This window comes from Geotrypetes seraphini, chromosome 8 (assembly GCF_902459505.1).
Source record: "Geotrypetes seraphini chromosome 8, aGeoSer1.1, whole genome shotgun sequence".
NCBI lineage: Eukaryota > Metazoa > Chordata > Amphibia > Gymnophiona > Dermophiidae > Geotrypetes > Geotrypetes seraphini.
Genome location: NC_047091.1, coordinates 181455613 through 181473743, shown reverse-complemented (window position 1 = coordinate 181473743; position 18131 = coordinate 181455613). Strand labels below are relative to the sequence as shown.

The following is an 18131-nucleotide window of genomic DNA, read 5'->3' as shown; positions in this document are numbered from 1 at the left end:
AGTATGCACTAATGTTACCCTTTTGAAGACACTTCTCTGGAGTAATTTTCTAGGAGACTTGAAAGTATGATCCATTGGGTAAAAGGAAGATCACGGACTTACGAGGGGCGTTGAAGAATTTATCTAGCTGGATATGAAAGAAAGTAGCAAGCATGTTGAAACACGTCTCAAGGTTACTCATGCACAGTTGTGGCGCTGTGTGAGTCTAGCATTCCAAGAGACGGGATGTCAGGAGAATCCTCGTGTGAATCAAGTAAGAAACTGCTAGATCGGGAACACCGTTCAATGATAACATTTCTCACAAAAGGTTGGAAAACCCCAAAGGAGATCCATGATCGCATGACTGTAGTTTATGGAGAGTCTTTGCCCCATCATCCTACAAAGTAAAATTTTGGAGCAAGCAGTTTAAGTGGGGTAGAGAATCCATTGAAGATGACCCTCGTACAAGATGGCCTGTGGAAGCAACTTACACAGAAATGTGCAAGAAGGTCGAGGAATTCATTTTGTCAGACATACAAATTAAGGTTTCCTGAATAGCTTAAAAAATGGGCATCTCGGCAGGTACGGTTTGTAAAATAATTCTTGAGAAGTTGGGCATGTCCAAGGTTAGTGCAAGACGGGTTCCAAGAATGCTGAAGCCATGTCAGAAGGCAACGAGGCTCCAGGAGAACTTGGAGATGCTCCGTGAAGACCAAGTGAATTTTTTTCATCATTTGGTGACTGGAGATGAGATTTAGGTCTATCACAGAGATCCTGAGTCCAAAATGGAGTCGATGCAGTGGAAGCACAAGCCATCCCCCACCCCAAAAATGTTCAAAACAGAAAAATCTGCAGGCAAAGTCATGGCAGCCGTCTTCGGGGATGACGAAGGACTTTTGCTTCTGGAGTTCATGCCACACAAGACAACCATAATCAGGGAGAGTTACACCAACAGAATGATCCTGCTTCTTCTTCACAACAAAGCACCGGTGCACATGTTGCTACAATCACAGGCTGCCATCTGAGAATGTGGATTTCAGCAGCTGAACCATCCACCCTACAGTCCTGACCTGGCTCCCTCAGATTATTTCCTGTTCCGGGTTTTGAAGAAATCTCTCAATGGACAGCAGTTTTCAGGAGATGAAGACGTCATGGAAGCTGTGACCTCCTGGTTTGAAGGTCAAACAGAATTCTTTTCAAAGGGGTTAAAGTCATTGCAGGAAAAGTGGATGAAGTGTATGGAGCTATCAGGGGACTCTATTGAAAAAAAAGATGTGAAAACTCTTTTTTTTCCTACTGAGGTAGATAAATGATTGAATGCTCCTCTTTTGTGTAAACACATAGGAATTCTTGAGGTGATGAAAGAGCAGGAGCAGATTTGGCACTTGGGCCTATATTTAATAAAATGCCAGTATATATGTTTACACATTGATGATGTGTGTAATTAAAGAATGCATCAAACAAGCCCGAGGCAACACACCAAGTAAAACAGCAAATAAAGGAAAGGGATTGAGACTTGTAGACTACAATTTTGTAGTCAAAGTGGTTTGCATACAGGTACTTCAAGCATTTTCCCTGTCTGTCCTGGTGGCCTCACAATCTATCTAATACATCTGGGACAGTGGAGGATTAAGTGATTTGCCTTAGGGTCACAGGGAGCAGCATGGGGTTTGAACCCACAACCTTAGGGTGCTGAGTCTGTAGCTTCAATCAGTGTGCCACTTCTCCTCCAATATCAGAAGCCATTGTGACATCACTGATGAGGCTGGCTCTTAGGCATTGGTGGAATGAGGCATTATGACATCACAATCTCAGCTCTAGAATGTTGCTACTCTATGGGGTTCTGCCAGGCATTTATGACATCAGGGAAAGGGATTAGGACTTGTATACTGCCTTTTTGAAGTTTTTCAACCACACTCAAAGTGGTTTATATACAGGTACTTCAAGCATTTCCCCTGTCTGTCCTGGTGGCCTCACAATCTATCTAATGTACTTGGGGCAATGGGGGTATTAAGTGACTTGCCCTGTGTGGGTTTGAACCCACAACCTGAGTGTACTGAGGCCATAGCTTTAACCACTGTGCCACATTCTCCTCCAATACAATAGCTGAAGTGAGCCAAGTATAGAACAATGAAGCCATTCTGACATCACTGATGAGGTTGACTCTTATTGGTGGAATGAGGCATTATGACCTCACAATACCAGTTCTGGCTATCAGGCTGAAACCTTTCACACTATTTATTCAATATTATATGCTGTTCTCACAAGGGAGCTCAGAACAGTCTACATGAATTTATTCAGGTCCTCGAGCATTTTTCCCCTCTGTCCTGGTTGGCTCTCAATCTATCTAATGTACCTGGGACAATGGATAAGAACATAAGAAACGCCTTCTCCGGATCAGACCCTAGGTCCATCTAGTCCGGTGATCCGCACACGCGGAGGCCCTTTAGGTACTCCTTTATGGAGACCCGGATTTCCCGTATCCCTCAATAGGATTAGCATGAAGGTATGCATCCAACTTACGTTTGAAACCCAGAACGGTAGTCTCCATCACCACCTCCTCCGGGAGAGCATTCCAAGCGCCCACCACTCGCTGTACAAAACAGAACTTCCCGACATTAGTCCTGAACCTGCCTCCACTCAGTTTCAGCTATTAGCCTCTGAGAAAATGGCTATCTTCTTATATTCGTTTACCGGGATCAAATCTCTAAATGTACTATAATCACATAAAGAAACCGGTATGGAGTATTTTCAAATCGTTTCAATGAATTATGAGGATGCCTCAGCCCCACCACTCCGCCGCTGTGCTAGCTCTTAACTGCGGCGAGATTTATGTGGCACTTCATCATTGGCCGCTCATAGTCATTTTAAATCTGCTAGTCTTAGTTTTTTCATTCTTTTTTTGTATCTTTTTTATGTGTACCTATAAAAGCATCTTAGCTGTAAGAATCAAATGTACTTAATTGTACTTAGCTTTAAGTAGCATAGCTAAATCCAGCCAACGCCGGGGAGTTTAACCCAACATGTTTTGCACCATACAGGCGCTGTGTCAAGGGTCTCCCGAGGTGCCAGCGTGTCATCCGACTCATTCTGTGTCTAGAGTAGACTCCCCGGCGTTGGCTGGATTTAGCTATGCTACTTAAAGCTAAGTGCAATTAAGTACATTTGATTCTTACAGCTAAGATGGTTTTATAGGTACACATAAAAAAGATACAAAAAGAGAATTAAAAAACAAGACTAGCAGATTTAAAATGACTATGAGCGGCCAATGATGGAAATGCCACATAAATCTCGCCGCAGTTAAGAGCTAGCACAGCGGTGGAGTGGTGGGGCTGAGGCATACTCATAATTCATTGAAACGATTTGAAAATACTCCATACCGGTTTCTTTATGTGATTATAGTCCACTCAGTTTCAGGCCATGTCCTCTTGTCCGTGTCACATCTGAAAATGTTAGCAATGATATTTCCTGATCTATTTTGTCAAAACCTTTTAATAATTAAAAAATCTCTATCATATCCCCTCACAGTCTTCTCTTTTCGAGGGTGAACAGTGCTACTTTCCTAAGTCGTTTATTGTAGCTCAAATTCTCCATTCCACTAACTAATTTCGTTGCTCGCCTCTGCATTAAATGACTTGACCAGGGTCACAAGGGACCCTGGATTTCAACCCACAACCTCAGGGTGCTGAGGCTGTAGCTTTAACCACTGCAAGAGAGTCTGAATCGCCTACATTTGGGAGGGATCCCCCAACGAAGGAGCTTCTAAAGCTCGAGCCTGTGTACCTTTATCCTTGCCACATTCCTGGCACAGATACTGTGGGAGTGCAGCAGAAAGCTGAGACCGGGGGCCACTGCTAATTAAATAGATGATTTCCTCTAGCAGTGAAAGCGAGACGTGAAGGCAGGCGGGGATCAATGGCAGCCTAGAGTCATCCTCGTCTAATTGCAGGTATCGCTGGTAGACCTTTGTGTACAGGAGCACTGGCACAGGGAATTAATATTCATAATTAATAAGTACTATTTATATTCAGCAATGTCAGCGGGATGAGCTGAATGATGTGGTTGGAATGACCCTGCAGCTAAGAGCTTACAAGATCAGCTTGAAAGGAAACCGTCAGCATTTTCCAATATGCTTAAAGCAGTTAGTGAAACACTTCTGTATTAAGCATGAATGTTACGTTTAAGATTTTATTTGCAGAATCTATTTGGAAATGTCTTCCCTGCCATTCCAGGTGTCCCCCGTGGACGCAAATTGTCTCACACTGACTGGGTCTGAGGGGGGGTCTCCATTTTGTCCACAGTAACTGTGCTGTCGCCCTTCTGCCCTGTATGGACTGTCTAACCCCTCTTCTCACCTCTTATATGAGGAGGGGGGGTTAAGACAGTCTTCTTAGAAAATGAGCAGGGAAGTCAGGTATACACCTAGATCATAAGACCCCCCCCCCCCCCCTCAGGGACAGGGAAACAGCTAGTGAGTGAGGCTCACGTCCCCATCCCATCATCACTTTCATTAGGCTTCCAACAGAGGAAGGGGGGGTCTGCAATTTTCCATTTTTAAAAGTTGTAGATGATTTTAGTGTGCTGGCGGGAGCAGGCTATCCCAACGGTGGTACAATGGCAACGTTCACTCTTTGAATTGGCCTTGCTGGAGCGCCGGGCTGTGTCCGGTAGGGTTCCCCGTAGTTAGGATCGTTTTCAGGAGATTTGGGAGGCTTATTGGACGGCTTTGCCGCACCGATCTTGGAGTTTACTGCTTAACTCATTGGATATAGGGGACTGCACCTCTTTCTTTCTATTCTGCTCTCTGGCGCTTGTTGCTTCTTTCCTCACTCACTCATACATACCTGTGTTTTTTCTGACATCTTTCTTCTTTAAGATTAGAACAAGATTTGCAAACTTTTAAAAAGAACTTAAAGTGTCTTCTTTTTAAAGAAGCATTTAACTGACAGTTCTCTTTTTTTTTAATAACATCAGTTAATCCCTGCACAATAACATCAGTTAACTTCTTTTCCCTTAAATATAAACCTTTATACTTTTCTAATGACATTTTTTTGGCCTTTTTATTTTCCTTATCTCCCTAATGTGTTTTCCTTTTATGTACTCTTTAAACAAAAATTGTATTTCTTCCCCATTTTCCTACTGTTTCTAGTTTTCCTCTTGTCCTAAGGATGTTACCCTTGTTCGTTTAGTAGAATATTATGTATAAGTTAGTTTTGTTTTTTTAAATTCTGTTTTTATTTTTGTAAAACGCTTTGAAATTGGAAAAGCGTTTAATCAAACAATTTAATAAACTTGAAACTTGTTGTGCCATCCACATGGGAGGGGGGGGGCTGGGTGGGTAGGTTGGGTATCTTTGGGGTGATATTTGTAAAATCTTTTCTGAGCACTTGATTCTTTATGGCACTGTGTGACTGTTGTATTCTTAGTTGATGCCTTGTACTTAGGGTTTGCCGTGGTGTATTATTGCTCTTTTGGCACGGCTGCCTTTTGTTGTGTTCTGTGTTTTTTTCTTGATTTGCTCAATAAAATATATTTCCAAAAAAAAAAAGTTGTAGATGAAATCTCACTGCATGGTCCATGTGACACGGAGTTAGCATCGGTCACGGTCTTAGGCAGATGGCAGCATTCTCGTCTTTTGCCTTCCAGAATCCACATGATAGCAGGTGGGAGGGGGGGACAGTATCAGTGTCTCCAAACAGTGGCCTAGTTAGACTAGGGGTATGCCGTCAAAAGTGCGCAGGACATATACGCACCGACAATCCCGCCCTGACATTTGCGTGCAGGACCAATGCGTGCCACCCTTTTGGCTTCCGTTCAGGGCGAAATGGTAAGTGGAATAAGGTTTTTTTTTCCAGGAATGGCGCGCGTTGGCATCCCCCTGGTAGTGGGAGGGGGGTTTCCCTCCCTCCCCTCAGAGCGGAAAAGTGAAACGTTGTTGGCACGAGGAAAGCGCGCGTTCTAAGTGTAGTGGGGGGTTCCCCTCACACCCCTCCTCAATGAGAGCGGGAGTGTATTTTGGGGGGATTCCCCCCCCCCCTCAGAGCGCTAATGGGAATGCAATAGGGAAGGGAACAGGGTGGCGGGCTTTGGTCCTGCCTGCAAATGTCGGGACAGGATTGTCGGTGCGCCAATGTCCTGCGCGCTTTTGACGGGTCACCGAGAATAGGAGGCGCCCGGGGCACCCCCCCACACCACACTCACGCCCTCTCACCCCACCCCTGTACCTCTTTAAATCTTTGCCAGCGCAAGCAATTATTCTGGCCTGCTGCTCGTGCCGGCGTTGGCTTAGCCTCTGATGCCACTTCCTGGCCCCACAACCCGGAAGTGATTGCAGAGGGAGCCAGGCCAGAGTAGTTGCTTGTGCTGGTGAAGATAGAAAGAGGTATGAGGGGGGAAGGGGAGACATGAACGTGGCATGGGGAAGCAGAGACGTGTCGGCAGCCCCACCAAGATGGCTCCAGGGGCGGTCCGCCCCCCCCCCCCCCACTTACTATGCCATTATTCTCAAATTTTTCTGCTCTTTGGGGCTGATTCTATAAAGGGCATCTACAGTTAGGCACGTCTTAGGCTCTTAACCTACCCCCCCTCCTTTACAAAACCATGCTAGCATTTTAAGCGTTGGTTATGGCTGTAACAGCTCCAATGCTCATAGAATTCCTATGAATTGTCGGAGCTGTAACTGCAATAGCTGGCACTAAAAACTGCGCTATGGTTTTGTAAAAAGGGGGGTGGGATTAATTGGCAAAATACCCTTAATAGCCTCAATAATTGGTAAAAATAAAAATTAATTGGGCGATAGGCACCTACCCGATTCTATCACATGACACTTGGCGCCTAAGGCCTACATGTAGCGTTACCAGATTTTAGTTGACTAAAATCCAGACCCATAGCCCCGCCCCTAAGCCTGCCTTGCTCCGCCCCCACCCCTCAACCCGTTTTTGTTGGGAGGGCATCCAGGCATGCGGGGTTGCAACACGATGGCATCACACACGCGTGACATCACTGTGTCGCATCCACATACGCGTGGACACCGTTCCGACGCAGCCCCAAAGAAGAAGATTTTCAAAACCCGGACAAAGTGCCGGGTTTTGAAAAGCTATCCGGATGCCCAGACACGCCTTCTAAAAAGTGGACATGTCCAGGTCAATCCGGACCTCTGGTGACCCTACCTAAGTGGGTGTTTCTATAGGCGCCGCTAGGAGCGATTCTCCAAAAACCCGAAATGTAGACCTTGGAAACCTTGGCCTATGTTTCAGGCGCCTACGTTTTTACGTAACCGCAATTCTGTAAATGGCGCCCAAGTGTGATTGACACACGACCGGCGCCATTTTGTAGGTGGCTGTTGATTTAAGGGCCGTTTATGGAATCGGCCCCTTTGTGTCCACGACTGCACGACAGCGCCAATGTGTAGAATTGGTTTTGGAGCTGTTCCCTTCAAATCTGATCCATGTTGACTTTGGTCTGGAAGAGGGCGTCAAGTATCTTTTCTGGTGGAATGACTTGATATGACTTTAGCAGCACCAGGACGTGTCTGCTAGTCTTGGGGGTTTTAGTCCTCTCCCCAAGTGACAGCTTTACGGGGAATGTTAGTTACGAGTTGTGAGTAAGTGAGCTCAGTTACGAGTCCCAGAATACACTGGCATGGGCACAAAAAATGTTCAACGAGTTGTTAGCTCGTTACTCAAAACACACAGAAGAACCAGGGGGAGCCAAGCTCCGAGTCTTTCCCCAGAGGCTCTGTCTAGAGGCCTCTCAGGGAGAACAGAAATTCCGCCTGGATACTTGTATTGCTCTGAGTGGTTTGGACTCTTGGAGTCCGGTATCTGGCTAATATTGAATGATTATACACAGAATAACGGTTTAGGTAGAGCTCGTTGGCGGGACCGTGTTCTGAGATGATTTCTGTCTCTGGAAACAGAAAAACCTAAAAACAAAGTCAGATAAAGACCATATGGCCTATCTATAGGGTTGGGAGGAAAAAAGAAGCAAACTAGCCTCGATAAAAGCACAAAGAACACAACAAAGAGGCAAGAGCGATGTCTATACCAACTGTTAGTCTCATTTATTTAAAACAACATATATAAGTTGTCAAAGTCCTAGGTCTTTATAAAGACCAGATGACGTCCCGGATGAAAAGAATCCTAGGAAAATCCCAACCAGGATCCGGGTTTCGGCAAACAAAATTGCCTTCCTCAGGGGACAACGTGTACATAGAAATCTCCTAAAATGAAAGCGTGTTGGCGTTTTTGATTTCAGAACGTCAACACGGTAGGCTTGCACATCTCTTTTCAACCCACAATTTTTTGTGAGTGTTTTGCCAATATTTTTTCATTCAAATCATCATTCTTTGCCTTGCAGCTTTCATTTTAGAAGAAGATTGCGTACACGTTGTCCCCTGAGGAAGGCAATTTTGTTTGCCGAAACCCGGATCCTGGTTGGGACTTTCCTAGGATTCTTTTCATCCGGGACTTCATCTAGTCTTTATAAAGACCTAGGGCAGAGGTAGGCAATTCCGGTCCTCGAGAGCCGGAGCCAGGTCAGGTTTTCAGGATCTCCACCATGAATATGTATGAGATGGATTTTCATGCACTGCCTCCTTGAGATGCAAATCTATCTCATCATATTTATTGTGGATATCCTGAAAACCTGACCTGGCTCCGGCTCTCCAGGACTGGAATTGCCTACCCCTGACCTAGGACTTTTACACCTTATATATGTTGTTTTAAATAAATGAGACTAATGGTTGGTATAGACATCTCTCTTGCCTCTTTATTGTGCTCCATCTATGGGGTTACCTGGATTTCCCCGGACATGTCCTCCTTTTGAGGACATGTCCAGGGGTCTGGACAGCATTTCAAAACCCAGGTTTTGAAAAGCTTCCAATATCAGGACAGCATCTGTGAACATGGGGATGCAAAGCGTGATGTCACGTGCGATGTAATTTTGTCGCATGCGCAGATGCCGTCCCGACGGATGAACGGGTTAAGGAGGCTGGGGCTGGGATGGGGCAGGAAGTGGACGGAACTGGGGGGCATGGCCATGGGTCCAGATTTTCCTGAAGGAACATCTGGTAACCCTACCTATCTAGTCTGCCTATGCATGCCATCTTCTGTCCCTTCCTCTCCAGGTATTGAATCTAAAGCGGGAGGTGTGAAATAAATATTATAGTGAGAAGTTACAGAGCATCTCCAGCAGGGTGCGCCATTCCCAACCTTGCAGTCTCTGGGTCCCGTTCTGTGTCCAGATCTGCAGGGTCTAACTGTCTTCTTCTCCGTCTCTCCCCACAGGTGCGCGAGATACTGGGCCACTGCACTTGCCCTTCCCAGTTCCCGATGATCAAAGTCTCCGAGGGCAAATACAGAGTGGGAGACAGCAACGTGCTCATCTTTGTCAGAGTAAGTCTTAGGCTGTGCAAAGTACCGGGCTTTCCAAGTGGCTTCTACACCACTGGACTACTGGGCCACTGCTTCATTACTCACCACAAAGTAAAGATTTAGTGGCAATAACTGAAAACAGGTGATTCTTTCTCTCATACCCTTGACCAACGCTTGGCTGTTTCATAGCTGTGTAACGGGCTGGAGTGATAGGGGATGAGAACATAAGAATTGCCGCTGCTGGGTCAGACCAGTGGTCCATCGTGTTCTGTTCCAGTAGGAACTTATCCAACCTTGTCTTGAATCCCTGAAGGGTGCTTTCCCCTATAACAGCCTCCGGAAGAGCGTTCCAGATTTCTACCACTCTCTGGGATTTGACAAACTGCCTTTCTGTGGTTGCAATCAAAGTGGTTTGCATATTCTATGCAGGTACTTATTTTGTGCCTGGGACAGTGGAGGGTTAAGTAGGGTTTACAGTTAAAAGTATATTTATTTTATCCCGCCTTACCCGAAGCGGCTCACAACAAATTCACACATAGTCATAGAAATCACAGATACAATACGCAGCAACTTTATCAAAACTTATAAAAAGTACAAAAACGTCCAGCGTCTAAACATATTACATAGCAATCACTTCCCATATTTCATCTTACAAAAAAAGATATCCAGACGCCCGGGGAAACCCGGACATGGCCTCTTTTTAGAGGACTGCCCAGGCTCCCGGACGGACTTTCCAAAACCCGGCATTTGTCTGGCTTTGCCCTGACGAGCTCCAACCGCATCCGGAGGACCTCTGAGCATTCCACCTAACGATCGGTTGCCCCAGGCAGAAAAACCGATTGTGAGCCCACTAGGGATAGAGAAAATAATAATAAGAACTTTATTTTTATATACTGCAATACCAGAAATAGTTCAGAGTGGTTTACAGAGGAAGAGACTGCATACAGACGGCGATAATACAAAAAACTTTTGAAATTACATTAGCATGGTAAGATTAATCGAGTATGTCTGGGAGCGTTTTAGGAATACGTCAAGGCAGAACTGGAGTCAGGGATGTTCCCGTCAGAGAAAGGACCCGTATATAATGTGTGCAGTACTGTGTTTGTCTAGTGGTCCTATAGAAATGATTAATACCACCAGTAGTAAACTGAGGTAATGTCATCAAGTGTCTTCTTTAATGTAGGGCTCAGGTGTCAGGTGTGGGAGAATCCCCCAAACTGAGCGAATGCTTTCACTTTGTCCAAAGAGAGGGAATTTGGGATGGGCTTAGCACCCCCAGTCATTCCAAAAAGTTGGCCTCTATGATGTTGAGTGCCTGCTGGAAAATCATCACGGGAATTAATGTTTTGCCATGTTCTGAAAATTCTCAGTGACATCCGTGAATGCTTTCCAGGCGATTTTCTCTGGCCCAACGAACAGATCTTCAAATCTCTCGTCACTGATGGACGTGTCTGATCTGTGGACCGACAAAAATGCCTTCCTTAATCTTGGCGCCTGTTATTAATTATTCATTTGCATTAGCCTGAAAGTATAACGAGAAATTGTACAAATGTTCTTTTTTTGTGAAATACGCAATTTTAAACATGATTTTCGTGATCAGCAGCCAAAAATCTGTAAGATATGGGGCAGGGATCTGGAAACATTTGATCATGTCTTCCAGCTCCTAGGGGGAATGTAGGAGACATTTAAAGACATATTTGTTCACTAAATAGTTGGGTAATTAGTTTGAATTTATACTGTTCAGATCTTATTTTTCAATTATTTGGGTATTCAAGTTTCTTCTAATTGTACATTTTAATCTTTTGTAAATCGCATAGAACTTCACGGCCCTGCAGTATATAAGTTGATTGTTAGAAACATAGAAATAGACGGCAGATAAGGGCCACGGCCCACCAAGTCTGCCCACCCCAATAACCCTCCCCTACCTTTCTCTGTGAAGAGATCCCACTGGCGATCCCATTTTGACTTAAAATCAGGCACGCTCCTGGCCTCGACCACCCGCCGTGATCAACCACCTGAAAGTTTTGAAGAAGCAACAACTTTATTGTCCAGTGTTATCAGAGTTAACTAAGGTGGTCTCAGATTGCATCCATTGCCTGGAAAATACATAATTTCTGAAATCTGCGCCAGAGAATCAGTCTTTCCTCTGCGCATTAGAAAACGGAGTTGTTTTGCAGAGGTTCTGCTTGGGCTTTGGAGGGTTAACTCGGTCCTTTGCCCCAGAAATTGCTGATAAATTCTGATTTAAATAATGACCAAACTTAATAAATCTAGGGCTGTCGGGGGGGGTCCGCTGTTGCCGGACAGCCCTTCCTCGTCACCAAAAGCTTTTAAGAAGCGACATCTCTGTTTCCCCCTCGTTACTTCCCTTCCCTCTACCCTTCCGTTTATTTTCATTTATCATTGTAATTAAAACTTCCCTATCCCCCAAAACCTCTCGTTTTTAATCAGTCTTAATTCGTCCTAGTTATAGGTTCACCCTCTTTTTATTTTACCCCACCCAATCATAAATAATATTAGGCCTTTTTAATTTTTAACATTGTAAACCGCCCAGATACTTGTGATGGTCGGTATATCGAGCCTTGAATAAACTTGAAATTTGCCCTGATTTTTAACATAACATCGTATTTATAAACCACGTAACCGTAAGTTCAGCGCGGTTAACAAAACAGTACAAAGATTAAAAATGATCTAACCTAAGAATCATTTAAATTAGTTCGCCAAGTATTTAGAAAAAAGATAGGTTTTCAATTGAGTTCTTAAATATTTATAAGAGCGAGCACTGCGTAGCAATGGTCCAAATTCCCTGTCGCAAAAAGCAGCCTGAAATGCTAGTCCACAACTGCATTATGCAGAAAATAATGACCTGCAAGGCCTCGGAACCTTGAGTAGCGAGTCCATTGAACGCTTGCTGATGCTTTTTGTGACTCCAGAAAAATGATAATGGGATGGGGAAGGGAGGAGTTTAGCAGGTCTTAGACAGAACTTTGTCCTGATTAATTCCTGGCTGCCATCAGCTCTTCAGATTTCCAGTAACTCATACTCCAACCAGTGGACACAGGAACTGAAGACATTGGAACCAGGGCGTAAAGTGAGCATCTTGGTTCATTATTAAATAAGCTGTCGAGAGGGAGGGAGAGGAACTGGACCTAGCCACTGACCGCTGACTTCATGTACAAACAGTATCTTTACTGGTACGTGTTTGGTGAGCTAACTCCTCGGTGACGGGACAAAAGCGCACCCGACAAAGCTGCGCCGACATTTCAGCCCAGACAATTGCGCACAAGATTCCACGAGCTGCTGTAAAAGTTAATTTTAAAGAGCTCCGATGGGGGGGGGGTTGAGGGGGAACCCCCTAGTTTACTTAATACTGTTCGCGCTGCCGTTGGGAGGGTGTAGGGGGTGCAACCCCCACATTATACAGAAAACTTAACTTTTTCCTAAAAAATCAGGAAAAAGTTAAGTTTCCTCTATAATGGGGGGTTCCAACCTCCCCCCAACGGCAGCGCGAACACTATTAAGTAAACTGGGGGGGGGGTTTCCCCCTCACACCCCCCATCGGAGCTCTTTAAAATTAATTTTTCCGGCGGCACGCTGGAATCTTGTGCCCAATTGTCTGGGCTCAAATGTCGGCTTTGTCCCGCGCGCAAATGACTGTGAACCAATTCCTCTTGCTTTCTCGGAGTCCTCAGAGGCCATCAGAGTCGCCATCAGCTGCCTGGCACTGCCCTCTCTAGGGCACCAGGAGCACAGATGGTCCTTGTTGTTTGGGCTGGCATGAGATGGGTTGGGGTGGCAGAGCTCAGCACTCGGTGCATTTTGCGCAATCTGGTGGTTATGCCGCGCAGGGAGTGAAAGGTCTGACTGCACACACAAAGAGAGCGCCAACGTTGATGGGCAGGAAGGCGCCAATATTTAGCCTGTTTGATAAAGACGTAGGTGCCTCGAAATCTTTATAAAGCAGTAGCACAAATCTTAGAGAAATCATGCCTAGATTAAAGGTGTGGACCAGAGATGTAGCCAGACACCCAAATTGGGTGTATTTTGGGCAGGCCTGAGCCCAAAGTGGATGGGTACAACAGTGCTACCCTCCCCCCTCAACTAGGGTTACCAGACATCTGGATTTCTCCAGACATGTCCTCGTCAAAAGGAGGACATGTCCGGGGGTCCGGATGGCTTTTCAAAACCCGGTGCTTTGTCTGGGTTTTGAAAAGCTTTCCTTCGTGTAGGAGGGCATCCGCAGGGGGGTGGGGGCTTGGGGCAGGCTAAGGGGCATGACAGGGCAGGGCGAGCTTGGGGGTATGACAGGGCAGAACCAGGGTGTGGTGGGTGAGACAGGGTGGGCCTGTGGGTGGGCCTAGGGGTCCGGATTTTCCAGACCTGGGAGGGGTAACTTTACTCCACTCCCCTATACCCCATTACACCCCTCCCCGCTCAATACCCAGAGCCCTTTAAAAAAAAAATTAGACACCTGGGTTTATGAGGCCTTTTTTTTCCTCGTTTATAAAATTTGATCTTTTTTGCTTACTGGTACCATTTTGTTTTGTTTGGGGGGATTTTTGGATACAAATTTTCTACTTGTTATTTTATAAAATGCACATGCCATGTTCTGCCCAAACGCCAGCCCTGAGCAGGCATTTATCCTAAGTATATGCCAGCTTGTACCACAGTTTCCAAAACATACCCTTGTAACGTTGACGTGATCCAGCCAGCGGAGCCTGAGGATGAGGAAGACATGGAGGCTACTTGAGAAGTGCCACTGGTGTTTCATGGCAGGAGTGTTCGTCCATTAGGAAAGACTAGGCAGAGTCTAGGGCAGCAGTAGAGAATGAAACGGGGACAAATTTGTCCCTGTCCCCGCAGGAATTTTATTTCCCTGTCCCATCCCCGGAAGTTTTGTCGCTGTCCCTGTCCTTTCCCCATTCCTGTAAGCTCTGCCTTAACCTCAAACAGTTATGATTTTTAAATGTTTGAGGCTTGTGCGGATGAGGGCGGAGCTTAGGCATTGGTGGAATGAGGCATTATGACATCACAATCTCAGCTCTAGAATGTTGCCACTTAGGATTTTAAAGCGTTTGAGGCTTGTGCAAATGAGGACGGAGCTTGCAGGAACGGGGCAGGGACAGGAAAAGAACTGGCGGGGAAGGGACGGGAAAATGAGTTCCTACGGGGAAGAGGAAAAATTGTCCCTGTGTCATTCTGTACTTGGGAGAACAGTATAGAAAATTGAATTAATATATACTGTAATGTGAAAAGTTTCAGCCTCTGAAAACCAGAGCTGGTATTGTGATGTCATAATGCCTCCTTCCACCAATAAGAGCCAACCTCATCAGTGATGTCACAATGGCTTGATTGCCCTTTACTTGGCTTACTTTTACTACACTTTGATTCTAGAGTGGTGCAGTGTAGAGAATGACACGGGGACAAGTTTGTCCCCGTCCCCGCAGGAACTCAATTTCCCCGTCCCGTCCCTGCAAGTTTTGTGGCTGTCCGTGTCCTTGCCCCCTTCCTGTAAGCTCTGCCTTAACCGCACAAGCCTGGAACACTTATGATTTTAAAGCGTTTGAGGCTTGTGCAGATGAGGACGGAGCTTAGGCATTGGTGGAATGAGGCATTATGACATCACAATCTGAGCTCTAGAATGTTGCTACTTAGGATTTGAAAGTGTTTGAGGCTTGTGCAGATGAGGACGGAGCTTAGGCATTGGTGGAATGAGGCATTATGACATCACAATCTGAGCTCTAGAATGTTGCTACTTAGGATTTGAAAGTGTTTGAGGCTTGTGCAGGTGAGGACGGAGCTTAGGCATTGGTGGAATGAGGCATTATGACATCACAATCTGAGCTCTAGAATGTTGCTACTTAGGATTTGAAAGTGTTTGAGGCTTGTGCAGATGAGGACGGAGCTTAGGCATTGGTGGAATGAGGCATTATGACATCACAATCTCAGCTCTAGAATGTTGCTACTTAGGATTTTAAAGCGTTTGAGGCTTGTGCAGGTGAGGACGGGGCTTAGGCATTGGTGGAATGAGACATTATGACATCACAATCTGAGCTCTAGAATGTTGCTCCTTAGGATTTGAAAGTGTTTGAGGCTTGTGCAGGTGAGGACGGAGCTTAGACATTCGTGGAATGAGGCATTATGACATCACTATCAGAGCTCTAGAATGTTGCTCCTTAGCATTTTAAAGTGTTTGAGGCTTGTGTACTTGAGGACAGAGCTTGCAGGAATGGAGCGGGGACGGGATGGGAAAATGTGTCCCCATGTCGTTCTCTAGTTAAGGTTTACCGAGGGTGCCCAATATCCTTGCACCAGAGATAGTGCTTCCTTGTGAGTTTCCTGGCTCTGGTGCTAGTGATTCTCTTCTGGTTCTTTTGGTGCTTGGCAGGTGCTCAGGAGTCACGTCATGGTGCGCGTAGGTGGAGGATGGGACACCCTGGAACATTACCTGGATAAGCACGACCCCTGCAGATGTTCTTCTGTCTGTGAGTACATGGATTTACCTGTAGGGACCTCGGGCTAAAGGAGCCCTGGGTGTGGTGGGGCACGCCATATGATTGAGCAACTTGGTGTCAGGTCAAAAGCACGCCGGGACAAAGGCGCGCGCAGACAATTGAGTGCAACGCGGAGGCGCGCACCACAGAAAATTACTGTTTTTATGGCTCCGACGGGGGTGTGTGTGTGGGGAAACCCCCACTTTACTTAATAGAGATCGCGCCGCGTTGTAGGGGCGTTGTGGGGGGGGGTGGGAGGTTGTAACCCCCCACATTTTACTGAAAACTTCACTTTTTCCCTATTTTTAAAATGTGGAGGGTTACAACCCCCCAAACCCCCCACAACGCCAGCGCAATCTCTATTAAGTAAACTGGAGGGGCTCCCAACAAAACCCCCCGTCGGAGCCCCTAAAAACTGTAATTTTCTTCGGCGCGCGCCTCCATCTTGCGCTCAGTTGTCGGCGCGCGCCTTTGTCTTTCGCGGGGTTGTCTATGAACCGAGAAACTTTGGCTGCTCCGGAAAACTATCGTTGAACTAGCGCTCAGTACAACTCTGCTTTTCGGCCACAAAAAAAATCTGCAACTTTGTATAGGGTTGACTATTCTTTACATTAACACTGTTATCGTTTTTTTTGGCAGCTCACCGGCTGCAGCAGAGCAGAGCTCTGGGGTTTCCAGGCCCAAAGGCCTCAACGCACACCTTTGCTAACAGCGCACGAGCCTCCAGCCTGGGACACCAGCGCTGGTCAGAGGGGATGAGCCCTCATCGAACGTCAGAATCTCCTCGTGGAACGGAGAAGCGGGCTCCGGCTGGCACCGATTCCTCACCAGCAAAGGCAGACAGAACCGCCTCGGGGGATGTGAACCTGGCGCAGGTCCCGCGGCAAGTCTCGGCTCCTGTTCTGCCTTCGAGGCAGGAGAGAATGGACGGACCTCCCAGATCTTCCACAGTTCCTGGACCTCTGCCCAGTGCAGCCGGATCTTGGAGGAGCTCCACTCCCATGCAGCGGGAACGGACTGAGCCACGGACTGCCAGTGCGCTCAGGTAAAATATAATTGCAAAACGGCAATTGGTCTTTTTCTGTCATCTACTATGTAAAGGGTTAGGAGGGTGATGTGGTATGATCAAGAAGGATTTTAGTTCTGGAAAATCTGGTAACACCACCCCTAGTCCTAGTATTCTATAGACCTCTATCATATCACCCCTGAGCCGTCTCTTCTCCAAGCTGAAGAACCCGAGCCGCTTTAGCGTTTCCTCATAAGGAAGTCATCACATCCCTTTTACCTTTTTCATCACCCTTCTCTGTACCTTTTCAAATTCTTCCCCCTCCCCATTCGCGGTTCCTGCACTCGCGGTTTCATATAATCGCGATTTTTTTCTGGGGAGGGGGAAAATAAAAAAAAAAACAGTCTTAATGTAAAAAAAAAATCCATCTTTTTTTCCTCCCTGACACCTTCCCGGCCTTACCTGGTGGTCTAGAGGGCTTTCGGGGCAGGAGCGATCTTCCTACGCTCCTGCCCTGTGCAGATCGCCATGAGGAAATGGCTGCTGGGAGTTCCCGTAGAACTCCCTACAGCCATTTCTAGACTGGATGGACCATTCGGGTCTTTATCTGCCGTCATCTACTATGTTACTATGTTTAGGTAAGGCCGGGAAGGCGGCAGGGAGGTGGGGGTGGGTCAGAGCTGGATAATCGCGGTTTTTCGGCATTTGCGGTCCGGCTCTGCCCGTATCCCCCGTGAATGACGAGGGAGAAGTGTATATCTTTTTTTTGAGATATGGCAACTAGAATTGCACACAGTAGTCAAGGTGCAATATAAGGATGTCCAGATGTTGTTTTTTTAGAGAAGTTATATTCTGATTGTCCACAGTGGCAATGTGGCATGATGATTCCTCTCCTCTGGTCTCTTCCATCGTTGCTTTCAACTCCCTTGCGCTGCTTACGTTTATACAGAAAAGGCGAGAGATGCAGTGCCCATTGGATTTTTTTTTTTTTCCTAATAATTTCCCAGGAGTTTATTTAACGGATGCTAGAATATATGTGTGTGTGTCTGTCTTTATTTCTTTTTCTCTCTCCTTAGCCGCTTTCTTTCTGTCTTTCTTTTTCCTTGGCTGTCCACCACCACCCCTTGCCTGCTCCCCCTGTCCATTCTCCCTTCCTTTTACCTCCCCTGTGATCTCCACCATCCCATCACTGCTCACCTTATCCAGCAGCAGCCCTTCTCCCTTTGTTTTACCTCCCCCCTGTCCATCATCACCTCCTTCCTGCTCCCCCTGTCCAGC

At 46.3% G+C, this 18131-nt stretch overlaps 1 protein-coding gene across 1 annotated transcript in view; it reads left to right on the top strand.

The window, feature by feature from the left end:
- GAS2L1 (growth arrest specific 2 like 1) overlaps nt 1-18131 on the top strand; it is a 95590-nt gene that overhangs the window by 54405 nt on the left and 23054 nt on the right. Inside the window, exons 3-5 of the mRNA XM_033957142.1 lie at nt 9267-9374; nt 15742-15838; nt 16487-16892. Of these exons, the coding sequence (XP_033813033.1) occupies nt 9267-9374; nt 15742-15838; nt 16487-16892 (611 nt within the window). The remainder of the gene's footprint in view (nt 1-9266; nt 9375-15741; nt 15839-16486; nt 16893-18131) is intronic.